This window comes from Malurus melanocephalus, unplaced genomic scaffold (genome assembly GCF_030028575.1).
Source record: "Malurus melanocephalus ecotype Western Australia unplaced genomic scaffold, MMel_1.1 scaffold_7, whole genome shotgun sequence".
Classification (NCBI taxonomy): domain Eukaryota; kingdom Metazoa; phylum Chordata; class Aves; order Passeriformes; family Maluridae; genus Malurus; species Malurus melanocephalus.
The window spans coordinates 3,196,593-3,217,820 of record NW_026623239.1 but is presented as its reverse complement, the minus strand read 5'-3'; the positions used below and the strand labels follow the sequence as shown (position 1 = coordinate 3,217,820).

The 21,228-nt window shown below is 37.4% G+C and overlaps 1 protein-coding gene across 2 annotated transcripts; it reads right to left on the bottom strand.

The window, feature by feature from the left end:
- Nucleotides 1–287: 287 nt before the first annotated feature.
- ANXA1 (annexin A1) lies at nucleotides 288–16,953 on the bottom strand. 2 transcript variants are annotated; one of them, XM_057372633.1, is made up of 13 exons: nucleotides 16,875–16,953; nucleotides 12,970–13,048; nucleotides 10,827–10,920; nucleotides 9,950–10,044; nucleotides 8,629–8,742; nucleotides 7,952–8,042; nucleotides 6,982–7,061; nucleotides 5,992–6,048; nucleotides 4,712–4,805; nucleotides 4,072–4,167; nucleotides 3,053–3,111; nucleotides 2,071–2,193; nucleotides 288–660 (listed from the first exon to the last, which is right to left on the bottom strand). In XM_057372633.1, exons 2-13 carry the CDS (start codon nucleotides 13,033–13,035, stop codon nucleotides 601–603), a joined length of 1,029 nt encoding a protein of 342 aa, XP_057228616.1. In that variant the 5' UTR covers nucleotides 13,036–13,048; nucleotides 16,875–16,953; the 3' UTR covers nucleotides 288–600. The 2 variants fall into 2 exon arrangements, with proteins under 2 accessions (XP_057228616.1, XP_057228621.1); XM_057372638.1 differs by lacking the exon at nucleotides 16,875–16,953 and adding an exon at nucleotides 15,596–15,671.
- Nucleotides 16,954–21,228: the final 4,275 nt, after the last annotated feature.

Below are 21,228 nucleotides of genomic sequence, written 5' to 3'. Positions count from 1 at the left end.
CAAAATGTAATAAATTTATTGACTCTGACATTGAAATAAGAAAAAGACAGAGATATCATTGGGTTTTTAATATGATTAATTTTTAAACAGGTTATCCTTACATGTTTTTCTTATATCTGACCTACACCAACCCTTACTGAAGTGAAATTGAAAGGTACCAGACTCAGCTATGCTTAATATTGCTACATTATATTTTATTAGGTTATTTACTGATTTTTCCTTCATACACTGTACTCAGACAACTTAAAATTAAATGCAGAATARTAACAAAGGATATACACAGTTACTGAATTTTATTCTTAGAAGTTTATTTGCTTAGCATAGATAAAAACTTTACAATTTTCATAATGAATCAAGCAAATAGAAACTTGGGAGCATTCTTTCACTTTGGGTAAATAATGGGAACCAGAAATATTGATCTCATTCAGAGTAAGGATACTAAAAAAAAATATATTCTGGGTTACAGGTTTTAAACATAATACATATGCATTAAGTACCATTCCACAGAAACCTCAGTGTGTATAGCCTGTGTTTTATATAGACAGGCAAATTTAAACACTTTCAGCAACTGGGCTTCAGTGCATTTCAGGAATATAAAACTTAGTTATCACTTCCACACAAAGACACCAGGATCTTTTCATAATCCCCTTTGAGTTCATCCTGTAAATAAAAACATGAAAATACCACAAKTGTTAGAATAATGGTCTGAAGTAAWATAGACTTCAATTAACATCAATATATATTGATCAAACATCAGKGCTTCATCTATATTAATGAATCACTTGATAAGACACCCAGTAGCCACAGACTGAGCTGRAAGCTGAAGTTATTTKTATGACCTAGAAATAAAAGCATGWAYTTYCCCAGTGGAGCAGAGGAATACAAGGCCAATAAAAATGCTGGGAGATCTGATGGCATAAGGAAAGAGGAGAGGCACAGAAGATTTTTWTCTACCCAGGAGTTTAAGCTTTGACTCTAAAAAGTGAAAATCTCTTCCTTGATCAGTTCTGTCAAAGTTCATTAATATTAAAACACTGTGTATACACATTGTGTCTAGGAGCATCTCAAACAAAGGCTAACAGTACAATGATACTCGACTCACCATGGATTGCTTATTCAGCTTGTTAGAAATGGATAATATGTGCATTAAGTATCCAGTGTTATTATGAGTTGCTCTTCTTGTTTTCTCTAATTTGGATCAAATTTTTGAAGATATATTAATTGTCTAATGTAGCAATGCTCTGCCTCAAGACATTTGGATGCAATCACCTCTTTGGAACATAATGAGGATATAATTACATACAAAATTACAGATCTCACCCATAACGCTTAAGGGAAGATTAAAAGTAAACTTTGGCACCTAACTGGAAATGTAGCAGACACCAATATAGATTCAAAAGGCATTTTCATACACATAGGGAGTATGCTTCTACTCCAATCAAGACTTTTTTTTTTTTTTTTTAGTTATGTCTAATACTCTCCACAAAGATGTTTTGCCAGTTTAGCTTTCTTCAAGTCCCTCACTGCTTACATTTTCTGGCAAATACTTTGGGTGGTCAATCCCTTTCAACAAAATGCTTTGTTTAATTCATTTACTTAGGACATATGGAAAACAGGCCAAATTGGTGTTAGTAGAAGTTAAAAATTMATTTGCTGGAGTACCCTAAATGTCAAAAACCAATATCCAGTTGTGCCAAATATCTCCCTTAGAGCTTGGGCCTGGTCTCCCATCCTTAGTCATGGCAATCATCTCCATTCTCCTCACAGGATAACTGCTTAAGTACAGGAATTTGGAGAGACAGTAATCTCCATTCAGCTCTTCCCTTCTACTGCAAGATGAAACCCTGAGACGTGTATCATTACTGACAAATTATTATATTTTTTTTGACAAAACTTTGACCTGAAAAAAAGAATTCATTCTCCCAGCCTGTTGGCCACTTGAAACACTAGTTACTTAGCTGTCCAGGATGAACTGGTAACGGAGGAGCAGAAAAGGTAACAAATCTTCACTGGATTTCAAAAATCATCAGGTTGTTTTGCATCTCGTAAGTCACCAGGGAGAAAACCTACCATAATGGCTTGGCGGAGGGAGATGCCATACAGATTCTTGTAGTAGCCTTTGATCTCATTCATATCCACTTCATGGCGTGAAACCATGACTCTGATGAGGTCTTTGTGCCGGGTCCCAGAACCCTATTAAAAGAAACAAAAGAAAAAAGGTTGAAAAACAGAAGAGAAAATAATTATGCTACTTGTGTCCACAGAAATATCTTTAGTCAAGTTCTGTGTGCTAATCCATCWGAATTTCTTATAGGTGAACATGCTCCTTCTCTATTCCTTCAGTATCTCTTGGACCAGGGAGCTCCCATATCTGTCTTGTGTTCCCTATGAGCACAATTCACTTCTTACWGGCTACCTCCATCCTGTTGGGTTTTTTTAAACATTTATTTTAGCTGTTTCCTGAAATCAGATTATCACCTTCACTTCATTMGGGATAGCCTAGACTTCACTGCCTTTTTTCATTACATTTTTAATAGTGCACTGGTCTGCATTTTCATARTGTTTCACTCAATTTTTCACATTTTGATCCTAACCAAGTCACAGGAGTCACAACRATACCTACGTACTATACTGTTACATGATCTCCAGCTGCTTCACCAGCTTGGATTCCAAATCTACCAGAAGGATCAGGGGTATCTCATTAAAGATTAGGCTTCCACAASGTTTTTGCAAGATCTATAATTGCTGTCCTCTTTCCTTTTCATTATAACTGTTATTTCATAAGTAGGAAAAGTTCCAGTGAGCTCCATGTCACTGTAAAAGAAACGTGTGGATGGACAATTGCCCCCCTGAACACACTACAGCCGACAACTCCTCCAGTGGAAAGTCTCACGTTTCAAAGGAAGAACAGAGGCAGTGAGAGAAACACACTGAATTTTCTTTTGCAATCCTTTTCTATCACACAAAAGGCCTAGAAACCTCTAACTAACTTTTTATTTTTCAGCTCATGAAGCACCTGCTATTTACAAAGAGGAGTTCTTTTTTAGGTTACCTYCATCGCCAAATGGAGTTTTTCAGCAAAGAAAGCTGGCTTGCTTGTGGCACACTTTACTGTAAGGAAGCAGTGAGACAAGGTCATTTCTGATATACACATAACAAGTAACAAAAGTCTAGCAATAAAACACTTTACAGTCTCATTGTTCCTACCCACACTCATTCAGGTTACCTTTGTTATCTTTCTTCAAATTATATGAGTGGAAGAAGTTACTTTCCTCTGTTTATTCAGAAAGATATTCAGTCAGGGAAGAACAGTTACTATAAAAACAAGATTGATCGCCCTGGTTTACTGCCACAAAATCAAGGAAGGTGTTGCAGTTCCCGAGAATAAAAAAGGGAAGGCATTTATGCCTTCTATAGCAGGGCTGGAGGTTATGATCTGGTATTTTGTAAACCAAGTCATTGTTCACTTTTGATATTAAGGGGGATCTGATGCAAATGATTTTTTTTTATCCAAAGTATATACTTGACATGATATAAAAGCTAAGAATAAGCAAGGTGTCTGGCTCCCAGTTTCATCCCTGGTCCTGTAGTAAGAGGGAGTCTCTGTCTTACCTTATTGCTCCCGAGCAACGGTTGCTAACCTTACAWAAATATTTTCTTGAACAAAATCACAGAAGGAAATTTGTTACAATGATCATATARTAAGTATCCTTGCAACATGAAATTTGAAGAAGAGTGGGTTTGGTTGAAAACACATTTAAAACTATTGGATTTTTGACACAAATTGTGCCTTTTATGACAGCTCTTTATGGCATATTTACTTCCGTAGAAGTCATTCTATGTTGAAAACCCATCTGTTCTCATTAAAAGACCTTTCCACTCATTCATCAACTTCAACTGATTTTAGATCAATTAAAACACTATGATTGGATTCGATTTTCAAAGATATTATTTAGCAAGCTTCTCAATGAAGCAGGATAAATACAGAACTGTTTCTGATCAGAGAACTTACGGCAGAAGTTTGAGTTTAGTCAGCACATACAGTAGGTTTCAGTTTGCAGAACCACTTACCWATAGCAGTGAGGCAATTCTCAATATCCCCTTTCAGCTCCAAATCCAGTGCCTTGTTCATGTCATGCTTGCTGTATTTGGTGTATTTCTGAAAGACTAAATAGGGGAAGAATATTATCCCACCTGCACTATCTTTTCTGTCCTCACTGCTCCAGCAGAGGGCTGTTTGTGGGTCATCTTTCTCACTTTCTTCAGACAGCAAAGTGTAAAGAGCAGCGCTAGTGCAAGGTCTGGCAAAGTCAGGCACAGAATGGGACTTTGTTAGGATGGAAGGCTTCATTTCCCTTGGGCAGAGGTAGAGTTGGCTGACTGACTTACACATCAGAGCCTTTTGTGAGACTGCCCTCTGTCTAGGGCAAACTGGATGAGAAGCCAGACTGTACTGGGGAGCTCTTAGAACCTGTGCCACACTGATTGCTTGGCACAGTGACCACCAGCCATTTGGGACTTCATGGAAATAGTTTTGGTAACAGCCTAAACGATCTTGCTCATCTCTACTAGGGAAAGGCCAGGCTGCCAATTACACCCTTAGTAATGCTTCCAATTACCCAGACCTTTGCAGAAGACATCTGAATCCTCTCTGAACTCAAGAGCAGGCCAAAAATCATCCCAGAGAAGGAYCAAGTTTCATTTGACATACCCCTTCGAAGATGTGGGTAGCTTCTCGAAGTAAGAACAGTAACAAACACACCAATATCTGTTCCTTTCCTTTTCTCTCCTGCTTCATACAAGGCCTGTCATAAAAAGAAGAAAGCAGCCAMGTTGGTATCGGAACAACAAAACTCAAACAGAAATACTGTGCTTCTGAGGGTCACAGCTTGTTASCAATGAACACCAGCCCCTGACACAATCCAGATCAAAACTCTGCCTACCTTACCTCAGCCTAATACAGCTCTTTCAAAYAATACTTCGTACTTACGTCATAATAGTACCTAGAAAACAGCACACAGCCAGGAAACATGTTTTCACACATTTTACAATCATCATCTAGCTTTCCTGGGTATACTACATTCTTCCTGAAGTCAATTTTACTTCCAGAAAAGTAAAAATCAAATCAGCCCCTTCCATTTTACTCATCTCCTCAAACCTCTCTAAGAGTAATAATTAAAGATGTCCGCAAAGCACGAACAAGAATTTAACATGCTGCATCAAGATAAACAGTACTAACTTTTGAGCTTAGACAAAATATTAATTTACTACCATGTCTAGGACTGATGACAGAAGTAAACTCCTTATATATCAGGAATAAAAGCACTATTTCTCAATGTTTCTTGGCTGAATTTTTTCAAAAATCAATTTGAAGTCTATCCAAATTTAAATTGTAACTGCAATATAAAATTGTATAGGTGAAAAATCAGGAAAGACTGCTGTTCAGTTTTATCCAGATTTTAGCAAAAATAGTCTCACTAATGATGGAAGAAATAACAAAAAGATCAGATGTTAATTTTAGAATTATGGAGAAAATTGCTGTGAGGTTTTGTCATTCATCTTGAAAGGTTCAGCACTGTAAAACAATAGCATATCTTACATACTGCAGAGTTCACACTGGTCAATGTATGGTAGCTMATTCTGTACACAGATGAGCCCACCCTTGTCCCTAAATTCAAGAACTGTTTTATAAACAGACGGAAGACCGGGTCTGATGCCTCTGCTTGTTGACTTGTACAACAAATGGTCTGCATGCTTTACATGAACTGGATGAGGTCTTGCAAAAACACTTCTGAAGATGGATGTTGGAGCAAAGATCTGATTTCCTCCATGCAATGAACTTACATGAACTTTGCAGAACACTATCTCCTCATAAATTACTTCTTTATGATATTGAATCTGTGTTAGGTCTGCATTGTACATGATTCAGACAACCAGTGTAATCTCAAGTAAGTTAGAAGAAGTTCTGCTAAGTSCCAAGTGTGATCTTACCCTGGCATCATTGTCAGCAAGTTCATCATTCACATGAGGGTTTTCACATCGATCAGCCTACATAAAGAAATGAACAAAGTTCACTGCTACGCACAATCATTCAGCTCACTAAAGATGAACATTTTAAGAATGCTCCAGAGCAACTCTCTTACACAAACTAATATAAAACTGGAAATAGATGCAGTTATGTCAATCATTCTGTGAATAAACCTGTTGTATTCGTAATAAGAGAACATACTTCTAAGACCATCAGCAACTTATTTCCTAAGTCCTACCTAAAAACAGGAACATTTATTTCTTAACATGAAACTACAGGCTTCAAATCTGTGGGTTGCTCGCCGATTATCATTCAATAGACTTCTTTCAAGCTGATTTGAAAGTTAAAACTGAAAATCCAAACTATGCATATGGATGTATCAAAAATCATCCTGTGTGCAAGTATAAGTGTCTCAAAAATATGCACGTACTCAAAAATCAAGTATTTATGCATTTTAAAGGGGCCTGTTTATTGGCAAGGTCTAGTGTTTGAACTCATSTACTTTTGAATGCAAATTTACAAAACACTTTGCCAACTTTTTARCCTCCCTGCCCTTGTCCCATTATAYAACTACTAGAAACACACCTTAACAGGAAAAAAGTCAATTTCTCTAATTTTAAGCATTTCTTCTTTCTCTATTTCTAGTCAATGGACATGACATTATGTCTGCTACTTTTTCTAGTGCTTAAAGATAGCAAAAAAAGTATAAAAARCATAACTGATAAAAAAGAAACTTGTTTTACAATAATGTTTTCTAAAATATTTGAGATAAAATCTCATTATAGTTTGTTTAGGAACAGTTTCTAATGGCCTAGGATATGAAAGTAAAACAAAAAAAAAAGAAATTAATATTAGTTAAATCTTTATTTATTGAATATTTCTCTAAAATAGTCTTGATAACACTGTTTTTTGATTATAGACTTTGTCACTCAAAATGCTTAAGCTTAACATACCTTGGCTAGAGCAACCAAAGCCTTCTGAAAGTCACCAGATGTGTCAGAGATGATGTCTTGTGTCAGATCTCTCTTCAGCACTGAAATCAAATCGCAGTTTGTTTTGAAGTCATCAGTAAGTTGACTAGATAACCTTTAAAGGTCCCTTCYAAACCRTTCTAKGCTCTTTTTYAGTYTATTCCTAATGTCCCRCTCAAACATGCCCACTAGAAATGTAGTTCTCTTACATTCTCTCAAGTGAAGCATTTTATTTGTAACATATCCTCTAAATCCCGAGGTGGGCTGTGAAATTGGAGGTTAAACCCAAAATGTGCCAAAAATGTCCTCCTCAAAGGTCTTGTGGGGAGCATTATCACTGCTTGTGAAATACAAAAACCTATTTCTGAGTCTTTTTCTTTTTGGTTTTTRTTTCTGGCTGTTCTTATCAGCACTRAACTCCTCTCCCAAAAAAATCAAACTATTAATATAGGCATCTAAGAAGAAATGTCTTGGTAAAAGTTACTTCATGGTCTCAGAAAACAGGAWTTAATTTGACAACACAGAAAAATCATAAGAGAGACACCACATTTAATTTTAGAACTTTCGTCAAATATTTTCCCCCTGTAGTTCACTGCTTGCTACTACAGGTAYCTTTTTATCTTAAAATGACAGCCAAGGTTTAGTTACAGAGGAAGTAAAGCAGGTAGGATTTGTATGCATCCTAGATATTATCTAAATGTGTCACTCATTCCATGRAACACCCACAGTTCCAGCAGAGGTGAATTGAAGAAAAAGTTAAATCCTTTTCCTTCACTACTGGGATCTACATAGGTCAGCAAAAGTCACCATGWGCTCCCTCCCCAGAAATTCTGTCAAATTTTTGTGAGGCTTCATTTGCCTCCATTGTGGTAAGTTTCTCCTAATAGGGATTGAGTCTGTGACTCTAATGTGTCTGCTGTAGARTTAATATTTCTTTCTTGCTCTGAATTACCTTCTTTGTAGTATCTGTGGGCTTCTTTGATCTCTTTGTTGCTTCTTGAGGCCAGAATCTCAATTAAGGTATCCTCATCAGTTCCAAGCCCCTGATACAAATGATCAAATTTTCAGAGATATTATTCAACAGAGCAAACTTAAAATTCCTAACAGAAATAAGGTGAAAATCATTGCCTTGACTTTGAYGGTACCACAAGGAATGAGAAACAAAAATTACAAAAACATTGTGCTTCCATACAGTACTGTAATTTCAGCTCTTTTGGAATTAAATTTTTATCACATTTAATATTCCTGTACCCAAAAGAAGTACTAWAGGGATCAAACAGCACATATAAAATGTAGGAATGTAAAATCTATGAAGACAAAGAGTTTCTTCCATTTCTGCTTTCTATTATGTAAACATRTATGTAAACACTATGGCTCCCATTAGCAACCAGTTTTCAGAAGGCACAAAGAGTTTATTCTCACAAAAGAATATCCTGCAACTCTGAAATTCAGCAGAGATTACTGTGTCTTTTTCTCATAAAMTGAATTACCAATACAGATTTATTTTACAAAATAAATTTAAAATAAAAGTAATATACAAACCTTGAAATATATGTTGGGTGTCATTTACAGGCCTTAACAATAAATCATGCTCTCTAGGAAAGGTTTTCTCTGAAGATTTTGCCTTACCTTCATAGCGGCTCTTAACTCTTCAGCATCAAAYTGAGCTGGAGTTTTGAGCAAAGCCACAACAACATCTTCTAGGTGGCTTTTCAGACCTTTTTTCATTGCTTCTTCTAGACTCTGWTTCAGGAAGAATAAGAAACACAATAAGCTAATGAATGGTAAATGTGCAGWTGCTCAATCTTAGTCTACATCATTCCTTTATCTATAACAGAAAGAATTCATGAAGCCCTACTTCAAGTTTCAAATTTCTCACCTTTATATTAATCAAACKGTAAGGCAAGGCTTTCCAGTATTCAGCAAGGTTTTCACACACTGGAGTTCAGCTATATTGAATCATTGACAGCATCAGAAGATGGCTTAAAATAGGCTTCTTGTTTTTCTAGAGAAGGTAATGCCATATTGCTCTTAAAAATTTGATTGAGTTGCTTATCTGTGTAACACTTTACTCCATCATTTATAGCATGAAGGATAGAACGATAGAACCTCAAGTGGACATATGTTATATCACCCTAAACAAACTCACAAGTCCTGAAGATACAAGCTATAATCCAAATCATCCTACATTTAAGGAGGGAATGGGGGACAGGGCAGGGAGAGATCAAAAATCTGATTTATTCTGCCATCTATCAGTACTCTTATTCTGTTTGTATTGAGGTTGTGGCTGTAAGAGTCAGAACATTAACCAGCTTTGTCAGGAGAGCTAAAACAATGAGATCTCATATCTGATAATCTAAGAGAATTTTTGTACTTGAATCTTTGACTTTATATTTTAATAATTTAATAAATAATTATTTWAAAAATARAATTTTAAAGCTGGWGCTTCCTCTGASGGAGGAGAGGGCTGTGAAAACAAGCRATGTTTCCTGAACATAAACAGGAAAGCTWGGCTAAAGTCATGTTTTRGACTTTCTGARCTGGCCTTTCAAAGTTACACTCWARGGAATTCCTGTCCAARGRRCAAATGCTCAGTATGTCTGGTATAYCAACSGTGAAACTGTAATTTCAATTTAGAGTTACAGGCTCAACAGGAGAAAATCTTTGATAGGGAAGAGTTAAAGCAATTTAAACACCTTCCAGAAACATGGAACTATGCAGTAACTTCAAAGCTTCTGAGATACAGGGACTAGAAGTTTTACTATTTAGAGGTAGGAGAATCCCACAAGCCTGTCCCTATACCAGTGTTGGTATATTTGGGGAACACGTTAAGGTCCTACAACTCCCCTATCCTGTTCAGTGTTCTATCTTTACTCCTATATACCACGAGAGCCAGCAGAAACATTGATAATCTAGGTGTAAATTKAAGCTTGGCTTGAATATACTGTACCTTTCCTTTAGCCTGCTGATAGGCAGCCTTGATCTGCTGACGCTGAGCATTTGTTCTTTTAGTCAAGATGTCAATGATGGTGGCTTCATCCACACCTGTCAATCACCRAACAAAATTCCAATTTATTCAAAATATATTCATGATTTAGTCAGTTACATTTTTTCATTATTGTGTGTTTTATGTCATAGAGTGATTTCTTAACCAACTCAAGTTTAAGTGAAGGCAAAGTTATAATCATCTATGGACTCACAATTAGTGGTGCAGTGAAGAAACAAAATAAATTTATCCCTCTAGGACACAGAAATTTTATACAGAAAGTCTTAAAGTGTTCTCATTGTAGACATCTTCCACTAAACTGAAAAAAACCCCTAAAAAACCCCAAACAAGCAGAAATTCCACCCCCCCCCCCGCAAAGAAAAACAAAAACAAAAAGCAAGCATGTTCAATCTCAGTCAGTCAAACTGAAAAACTTTTTGAAGTAAAAAGTGCCAAATGGGAATTTCATTAAATTTACATTAATGAATCCATTCAATTTCTTAAGTTGCAGGAAGTTTATGGAAATCATGCCAAAAAGTATTAGAATGGTATGTTACAATGGTTTTTCCCTCCCCAGAAATTAAATTTTTGCAAGCCTTCCTTCAAAATATTCAAGCAATTTAATATAACACTAGGTTCTGAAACTGTAATACAACATCAGGCTGTCAAAGAGTTGAGATTCTTCACCAAGTGGCAAAATTCAATATGTTGCCAAGCTTTAAAGTGGAGGCACCTTTCCTGTTTACCATTGCCTCTTGCTCTGATATTTTATTCAGTGCTACCCCCAAAATTTCCTAAGGAAGAGTCCTAATGTAGCAAGTTAAATATTTACTCCTCTTACCCTTTACAGTAAGAGCTCTGTCCAAAGCAACAACATCAGCTGACGGATCAAAATTAGGGTATGACTGTACTCCATGGATACCTTTTGCACTTTTCTGCAGAAAAAATAAAAAKAAAAAGAAAAGTTTTAAAATTGCSTATACCAAAAAATATTTTTGTAAAGAAGCAGTTTTGGATGCCTAAATAAACTACATTTGGGACTCCCTATTTTATCAAGGAACATAAGAGTTTAAAGCTACAGAAATTTAACAGATCCAGTAATAGATATGTATTGGATTTATTCCTTTCACAACTCTTATATTAAACAGAAAGTACTTCATATTTTGTTTTAAGTACCTGAAGACCTATTTCTTGGTGTAAGTTGGATCGCATAGACATATGYTTAGCCATCATAACTAAGAAATTATATTTTAAAGGGGCTAAACCCACAATTAACGCCTACCGGCACAAACACTTCTTGCATTCCAGATCCTGGGGAAGAGCTCAAGCCTAATCCTACAAGGAAGTGGAAACTTCTTGCCCAACTTCTTTGAAACTTTAGACATAAGCAACTGTTTTGACAAAGCATTATCCTCTAGCTGGTTTGGTGAATCTGCTGCTAGATGGGCACTCCCTAGTAAATGCCTGCAGGCTTCTGGGAATTGTACAGAAGATTGCACACTTGCCCTGTGCCAGCAACATGACAATGAAGTTGTTGGTAGGACCTATAACTGTCATACTTCTACTCCTTCAATTATAGAAGTCTACTTCTATTCCGGAAGCTTTAAAATTCTCTGAGAATTTCTTGGATGAAATATTTAGACCAAATTCGCATTGTTCTGATATATGGTGAGATTTTTTTTTTATTAGAAGACATCAGTAGTTTAGCTAGATGATTCAGAACCACCTACATTCTTTTTCTTGATTCAGAAATTAGTATTTTAATTTTTTAATCCTTTGCTATTAAAGTAAAATACCTCAAGGGCAGGGTTTTATGAATACATGGTTTACATACAACACTTTGTATTGAATTTTGTGCACTTCTAGCATCTGATAATTAGATGTTTGTTTCCCTACTCAATTGTCTCCTTACGAGTTTTAGGAGAGCAGACAGACTGCACATTTAAATCAGTCTCTTGCACRCTTTTCAAAGGATCATTGTGTCTTGTGTGCTAAGTCAACAAAGAAGTGGGGCTGTCTCACTGCCTGTTTCTCAATCTTGCAAGCTAACCTTTGTACGCTGGTTTCCAAGCCAAACTTATCTRCCAGCAATACAAAATTCTCTGTAACCACCATAACCAAGAATGTCTCAGGAGCATGGGAATGGAAGGGGGATAAGATGCTGGAGCCAAGGGTTTATGCACAAAATGTTRTGGAGTCAAAATTTCAAAATTCACAGGGGTCTACAGCAGAAAGGTTTTGTTTACTGAAATTTCCTCTATATAATTTTGTTTTCAAAATGTAAGTTTCTGAGGGAATTCACATGACKTCACAGTGTACTGCCTTACCTTTTCTTTCTTTTCAGTATCTCCACCTCATTACCAAAAAGATTCTCCATATCATCCCAGCTCAGTAACTCCTGACTCCTCACTACCACATTCCTCCCCTCTAATCTACAACACAACTCATTGTCTGAGGTTTTTTGTTACGTGCTGAGGCTCGTTCCACCATAAGCATGGCATGTGATATGAGAACTAGGACATAYACTAGTGACTTTACTTCCTCCTTTACATTCCTGGGTTCCAACTCATGGCTTCCTACACCTCAACCAAAGACTCCCTGTTTTTTTGGCACACATCATCTGTTCTTACATGTTCACACAACTCAGCATCAGACAGCTCTTTTAAAGAAGCTGATTTGAGTGGATCAGTGACTGGCCACTGGGAATTACAGTTTAATCACACCAACTAGCACTGCCGAGGAATTGATACCTAGACTGAGAGGTGCAAACAGGTRAAATCTTCCATCTCACAGCAGACTTCCTGGGTAATATAGTTACATTACATTATACACTGCAGAAAAATTGGGCTCCAATTATGATCTGTTGGAGTTTCGCCATTGTTTTTCCTCCAATCACATGTATGAAAGATGTTTAAATGCCTTTAAACCACTTGTAAGAGTATAGGAAAATAATCATGATGCTCTCGAAAGCTGATAATACTCACAATACATTCCTGCTCCTGATTGTCCATGAACCATGCCTGCTTCAGAAATTCCGATACCATAGCCATGTTGACAGAGTTTCTGGGAAGAGATGCATCAAGTTACAAACCATTTCTCAACATTGTCAGCACCAGGGCATCTCAAGACTTCCTACCCTCAAAATTATTTCTCCAGCACTATGACATGCAGTGGTTAGCGTCCCACAGGTAACTGGCCTGTGCYATTGGAAACAGGTAATTTTGATGTTTCACAGGTGGAGTGATGCTSTACAAGGGCTTGCTCACCCGTACACTCTTAGCTGATTTCAGAAGTTTTAGATTAGAACAGCAGTAATGCTATTTACTTAGAGCAATATGTTAGCATTAGCAGTGACTTACAAAGGGAAACCAGTTAGTCTTTCTCGTTAGTTAATCTATCATCTATGCTTGCTTMGTTTGATTATTCTGAAATTCTCTGGTAAACAAGTGCTGTTGTCTCATCATTTACTGTGGTTGGAGTTATTGTGTGTTATGTTAGGAATAAAGATATTCCCTTGTTAAATACACTTTCATGTAGTTTTATTTTTACTACATGTTTCCTCAGTAAGATGAGTAAAATTGGAGTTTTATCTACATCATTTTTTATTTCTTACGTATTTCCTACAACATCTACATAATACTGAAGCATTGCCTATTTAAGAAGAAAAAATAAAAGTAATTTTTGMTTTTTACTACACAAAAGAAAATCCACCCAGCTTTTCCACAAGTCATTACGCAGAAAGGGTGAAAAAAAAATGAGTGGTGATGTGACATTAAGTACTCAAAAATAATGAATAGGTTGCTTCATAACAACATCTGTTGTTGGTGTGAGGAATATTCCATTTGCTAACTGATATAGTGAGGGAAGAGGAAGAAGAAATCAATGATTTATCAAATAAATTTTCTCAGATTTTTTTTTTTTCAAAAACACTCTTCGTCAGCAAACTCTAGGGAAGACTTTGTTTTAAAGCATACATATAAACAATAACTAGAGATAGCATTACTGAGTAAGCCAGACTGACTTTGAAACTGGCGCTGAGACAAAATTCTACTTGCAGTCTTGCAGTACAGACCACATACACAATTATAAAAAATTATGTTAGTTATGCTGCTAACACATCCCCTCTGTCCTGTAGGAAGGGCAGAGAACAGTCTTTTGAATCGATACAAGCTTAGGACCATGGAGTGTAGCTGCAGTCCAGCTCTTTCTTTCTCTCATAGYAAAACTGTGAGTCTCACTTGCATGTTCAGCAGCCAACAGAGTGAMAGCTGCCTCACACAGCCTGCCTGCAGCTCTACTTACCACCCTTCTCCAAATTAACAGCCACATATACTTCCTCTTCCCCAAAAAACTCTTCCATGTTTTCCTTCCCTCAGCCCCAAGGGCATAAAATTTAGTTCTGCCTGTGCTACCAGAAAAACTGAAACTGGTTTAAAATCTGTACTTGTACGTTATTTGGTCTCAGCTGGATAAATAATGGACAGAATGCTGAGTCAGATTTAAGGTCCTGCTTTTATGACCTGCTTTTTATTCAGGATCAGAARAGCACGTTTACATCACAACTTCAACCAGCACTTTTCTCAAGCTGTCAGAGTGACTCCTGCACCTCACTTTGTACTGACAGAAGTTAACAAAGRCAGATGAAGCACCRWGGTACCAAGGTTCTGCTGCATTTTGTAACAGCACATACGAAGGCCATGTGCAGCAGGATGGAAACACTTGAAAGTCTCCATCCTGGGCACACTGAGTCATCAGCACTGACGTGTAYGGGTTTGTCTGCTGACTGACTCATCCACAGGGCACAGAACCACTCCAAACCACGAAACAAGATTCAGGGCCCCAGCACCACATCTGAGACAAGGTGTGCATGGCCTGATCAAGTTACACCTCTTAAAGAGAGCTGGCTTCAGGAAGCACTCCTAACAGATCCATTTCTCCTACATATGCCCACACCCACCCCTCACACCCAGCTCTAAAAGTTTTGCTGCACTTGGGGCTGGCTAGAGCAAAAGGCTGCTAGCCTACACTAAGTTGGGTTTATTAAGCCTCTAAAACTTCATGTCTTTTCTGATTTAAATTATACAGTAAGAAAAAAAAATCTGAGCCTTAGTAACTTATATCAGTATTTTTTTCTTTTGAAATAAAAGATAGGGACATGTAGATCCCTCTATTTCCATCTAGTAAACTAAGAATGCAATTTTAATATAAGTCAAAATAGGCAATGGTTCTTGAGAGGAGCTGAGGATCTTAGTCTGCTGGAATAAGCTTAGCAAGGTACAAAACCAGCTTACATATAAAACTCTTCTGCTTTGTAAGAAACTATAGCTGATAAGAAAAAATAAGACAGGAATCTAGGAAGACAGTCAGCCCCCCTGATGGAAGCTATGTCTTACCCAATGCTTTGACTCCTGCTACTCTCAAATGCAAACAGATCATGTAAACAATACCTAGATCCAGGAGGGATGTATTCAGTCCAAGAATTATTTTAATACAGTATGAAAATGACTGAAAGAACAGATGGCTTTATGCCATACTTTTTTGTTGTCTGCTTTTATGCTCAGGACATACATGGTCAGCAAGGTGAGGAAAAAAAAAAAAAACTGTGCTTACTGAGGGGTGGAAACAGAAGGGACTACAGAAAAATGTGATGCTTCTTTCTGCTTACTCCACTCCAGGTACTTATTTGAGAGTTATTCCATTTAATTAAATATTGTCCAGGGTAGTTGTCCCACTTCCAGTCTGGATTGTATAGCTGTCCCATTCAAAAAAGGAAACAGGTTCAAGAAGTTAATGTCTCTCAGCTTGACAAATACTATGGGTTTTATGCATTTTATCATTCCCAGTTGGAATGTTCAACATTTGTTTTTCAATCCAGTTGCGAAGAGACATCCAGACTGAAAGCCCTAACTGTTGTTTCACAAAAATTACTGCAATGTTGTTTTCTGTCTGGCTTAGTGCCTTGAAGACACCCTTGAACTGGACCTATCAAAATTTTTTAAGGTTTTGAGAAAATAGCCTATTAAAAATATTTAAAGGAGCAAATTAAATTTTTACACTACAGTCTGCATCAAATAACAGCATTTTCTATACTCATTTAACCATATTGTAAAGCATGTCAGATATATCATCTCTGGTTACTTTCAATACCAGGATGTTGATGTAAATTACAGTTACACTATCCAGTCAGAAAAACAGACAGAAGATATAAACAGAAGATATAACACTATAGTTTACTTTGCAGTGGAAAGTCTGCTGAAATTGAAAATATCAGACAGAAAAACAATCTMATCCTTGTAAAGTTCTCTGGAAAGATTAGCAGAACAAACCCCAGATGATACTTGCCAAGTTTAGTCAGAAAACCAGGATTTTGCTCTTATGTTTCTAAAGGATTGCTTTGACTTCTAAAAATTTATTTCTGATTTGATTTCAAAGAGATTGGATTCTCATCAGCTTCATAAGCAATGACTCCTCTTCAGTCCTAAAGCAACAAACTATTGTTGAAGTAACAACAACTGTTTCTATTTTTTAAGTTTACACACAAAATGGTAGTTTTCCAGGAACTCCAGTTTTACTGCAGGTTTCTACAGCAGCCTATTAAACAGTCAAAGAGAAAGTATATGAAATGGCCAACTACAAGTAAGTTTTCTTTGAAGTTTTAATCTTTTTTTATTCCCTTTATTTAATTCCATTTAATAAAAGCAATAATTGTCCAAACCCTTGTGAAAAATGTTCCAAAACAGAAAGAATTTCTCCTGTCCACACCCATCATTTTCCTTGACAGCAAGTCCAGCCCACAGAAAGTTTGCACTGGTCACTTGACCAAATTCAGCACACAATCCTTAAAGTGTGCTGGGTCTAGAGAGATCAGTAATGAACTGCAAAATCCTACCTTGCTCCTCACACACACTGCCTTGCAGAGCTGCACAGTCAGGAGTGAGGGAGTGGAAGGCTCTGAAAGCTTTTATAGCCTGTGCAGGAAACCCCACCTAGCAACCAGTGTTTCCAAAGCCCCAGCAATCATCAGCAGCAGCTGTATTTGGGTGCCACCCAAAATGGAGAAACAGTAAGGGAAAAAAAAAAAAAAAAAGAGTCATTGCGAAACTATGTGCTGGCGAAATTATCTGCAGATTTCTGAAGGGAAATGAGCAAGGCATGGTAGCTATCCCCTCCTACCCTGACCGCATTCCCTGCTTCAATAAATGCCCATAATTCTTTTAGGATCATACGATTAAATGTTAAGAAAACTAAGCTTGAGTTACTCTTCGTATTTGGACACGTCTAGTACCATATCAAAGTGAATATATTAAGATATATTTTTGCTCTGTGAAACTTTGAGAGAAAAAAGGGTGAAGAGTCAAGGCAACATCCTCCCTTCACTGAGATCTGGTGGCTATCAGCTCTGCTTCTTGTGCCTGTCGGCCCATGGCAGAAATGGCCCAGGAATAAAACATTTCTAATGTTTAATATAAATAACTATTTTTTTCTTGAAAAGAAACACCTGGAAAATAGCAGGCTTAATACAAGGGCAATAATTGGCACCTACATAATTAGAAAGAGGTTGAAGCAATCAGATTAAACTCTGACGTTCAAAGTGAAAGTGATTTGCACAAGATAAGAGTATATCTGCTAGAAGTGGCTTCCTTGCCAAGCCAGCCAAGCACAGCACYATACATTATCACGAACAACTCAGATTGGCTGGAACGTGATGCCCAGTGAAGAAACACCTCTTGCTGGACCAGAAATGTTGCAGTGAGCAGTGGACCTCCCAGCAGACTTTCATCTTCCTTTCTGCTGACTTGCTGCAACACAGTATGGCTGATCTGCTTCGCATGAGTGTACATTAAGTGCAGCCTGCCCATGGAACCCGTGTCTAGCAATTAATTAAATGAGAAGGAAGAGGAACGGACTGATGGTTATTATTAGAGAGAACCCTCACAAACGTCTCAAATGTAACATAGCACCCACACACATGCAGGTAAGATTCCAACATATCTTACATCTTCCTGTGTACCCCTAGTGGATGGTGCTCAGGGTGACGCGATCATCACAGCCAAGGGGATCCCTGTGCCATCAGCCTTGGGGCAGAGCATCCAAGAGTGCTGGAGGAGCCAGTGAGCAGGCCATCCAGCCCGGGGGTCGGTCACCAGCAGTGTCCTCAGCCCTCACTCCCCCCTTAGAGAGGGCTGGGACTGACGGTGGCAGCCAGCCTGTGTGCAGATGGCCTGTCACAGTGCCACCCCCAGAGCAGTGCCAAACACCCAGAGCTGGGGCTGCCTGCAGTGCCCACCCCMACTGTCCTGATCCTGATCCTGATCCTGGTGGGGTGATGGGAGACAAGGGACTGCCAGACTTTGCCTTGCTGAACCCCATGGGAACTCTGCTGGCCCCCAGGGTGTCCCAGCCCACCTGATCCTCTGACAGAAATTTCCTCCTACACTTTKTCATTTCCTTTCTCCCTGTACATTTATTATATCGTTTGACAAAAGTATTTCAGATGTTTTCAGTAAGCTGAGTAATTGAAGGGGCCTGCCAGCTGACAGTGATATTGTGAGCAAACTGTCAGGTTGTATTTTGATTTTTTTATTTAATTATGATGTGTGATGTTCAGATTACTCTAGCCCTCCTGAATTCCATGTCAGAATARCAATGTCTTATTTCACTTGGGTTAGGTGCTGGCCAAAATTTCTGTTTGTATTTTTTTTCTGGGACTGTTTCCCTTGTCTCTTAATGAGCATGGCTAACGGTAGGAATCAACATGCCAATTATATGGTAAACATCCCTCCATGTCGACTCTTTTTTCTAGTATAGTTCTTCCATAATCAGATTATTATCCCATTTTCATCATAATAGTTTTTCACCTCCAAAAGTAAATCTACTCTYTTCGGTTAACTTTTTTTGCAGTTAAACTTTTTTTAACCAAATGGMTTGTCTTTCAGGCCCATGTTTCCTCCTTCCAGGTGGTCTCCCAGGAAGGCATTGTGCTACTACTCGCTGCAGAAGCTGTTTGCATTTGCTTTTCCTTCCTAATGGGTGTATAGATGTTGACTCATTCTAGTCCTGGAGCTCGACTGAGTCACCATCTGCACTAGAGTGCTTTATTGTACAAAATGCTGACRTTAAAGAAATGCAATTTAATTGGATGGAGCTGTTAACAGTTGTTTATTGTTAAGTTTTTAACTGCTACTCCATCGTTTGTTTCATACAGCTGTAACAGCTTGCATATTGTTTATTGTTGAGTTGTCATGATTTATTCAGAAATGACAAAGCATGCAGCAACTGTTGTAGGGGCTCAAATGTCTCAAAAATGACAATATTAAATATGTTTGTTTACAACGTTCAATGTCGTATGGAATGTAGTTGCTGCTGAGAGAAACAGAAATGTTCAGTAAAAAATAGAAAAGAAAAACGATCACTTTTGCTAAACTGACTGATATGGCCATGTTAAATATTTCCCTTAAGGCTAGTAATGACAGCTCAGTTGGGAAGATGGAATTTCCCCAAGCAATCCATCCTACACAAAATGATAATAAAATGAGTCAGGAGTTTTCTTGGAGGTTGAGAACGAGCTCAGCAGCTCTTACATCTATTTCAGAGGCTGCTACCAACCTGCTGTAACTCTGTTTATTCCACCCAAAGTGACTTAAAGAAGAATTAAGGTAGAGGAAATGTAGGAAATTATTATTCTACCTAAACAAATCCAAAGACTCCACTTCATAAATGATCTTCATATTGCCTTCAATAAATCATAAAACAGAGCTTTATCTTTTTCTCACCAGGACAGCCATCCATTTTGAATTAACCAATASCAATCCAGACCCAACTGGAGCCAGCCTGTCTCATTTTTTGCACCTTGTGACTTCATTTATCTTCAGTAGCGTTTTTATCCTTCCTAAAAAGCTGAGGAGAAACACATTACTCAATTTCCTTAGGCAGCCAGAGTCTGCAATGTAGCACCTGTACTCATGTTTTGGGCAACAAAGACAATAATATCGATGACACAGCTCTAAGGGCAGGTATGAGTTACAGCTCCCACTGAAGGCAGTAATGCTTCCAAGAATTCATTCCAGACAAAACACAATATTTGTACTTACACATATTTACCAATTCCTGTAAATCCTGTTTCAGGAAGCATGTCTCAGTTACATTATTCAGAAAAATATCTTTCTTGCATATTGAGGGACAGGGTCTTCTCAGACCTTCATCTTTAGCTTTGACATAACAAGAGAATAAATTCCAAATTTACTAAGAACAGCTACACTATTCATGTGCACGTGATCTGCATGATTCTAGTGGGGTCCATCCAGAGTCAGGTCGTGACTATGGGTATCCCTGTGATCCTAGTTTATGGGCTGGATGACTTCAAATCTAGGCACACAACTTCTTTTATAGTTTCATGCTTAAACATAAAAAAACGTTCATCAGATGCAATAGGAATATTCAAAACTGTGTGATATCTCTTATGGTTTCTCTGKTTTATTTTCATTAATGTGTTATTTCCCATTCAGCCCATGTTTCAGCTCTGAACCACTTTGCAAGCTTGTAAATAGGGAAAAGATTGGGTAATATGCATTTGTGTCATGATACTGATTCAAAATAATTCATAAATATTTTTGAGGAATGTTCTAACAGAGAGTAATTGTATTTGCACTGCATAAAATATTTAACACCTCTACCTTTCAATATGAATTTTCATTTTGTTATTGCCTCATGAAATACTGAATTAGCAATGATTCTCAGGCAGTAGGAATTCCATGCTTCCAAACATGCATCTGCTTCTATAATTAGCTTTAATACTTACTGTTATCTTAGTTGCAGTAAATATCTTTCTGTAAGTCCATACATTTTTAGAAGTAAAATGGGATATTCTGAGTCTAATGATAAAACATGGCTTAGCTATCCAGGAGACAAAAAATTTTAGTGAACTGCCCACTACATAAAGAAATAAAAATAGCCCATCCTTTTGTAGAAAAAGTCAAAATAGCTGCATGAGTAATCATGTCTAGGTARCATAATTTTGATGATTAGAAATCCYATTCAGTTTAAATGAACTGAAGTCCTGCCACTCTAACCAGGAATCCATCTTAGGGGCACAAACAGAGAAACACTTCCAGAAAGAAGCTTTTCAATATTTCTGCTTCCAGACTGCCTTCCAGACAAAAAGCCCTATTGCTATGTGCCAAAGTAATTTACATGAGGAAGATGTGAACCATCTAGAAAGCCTGTCGAGAAAAAAAACAAAAAAA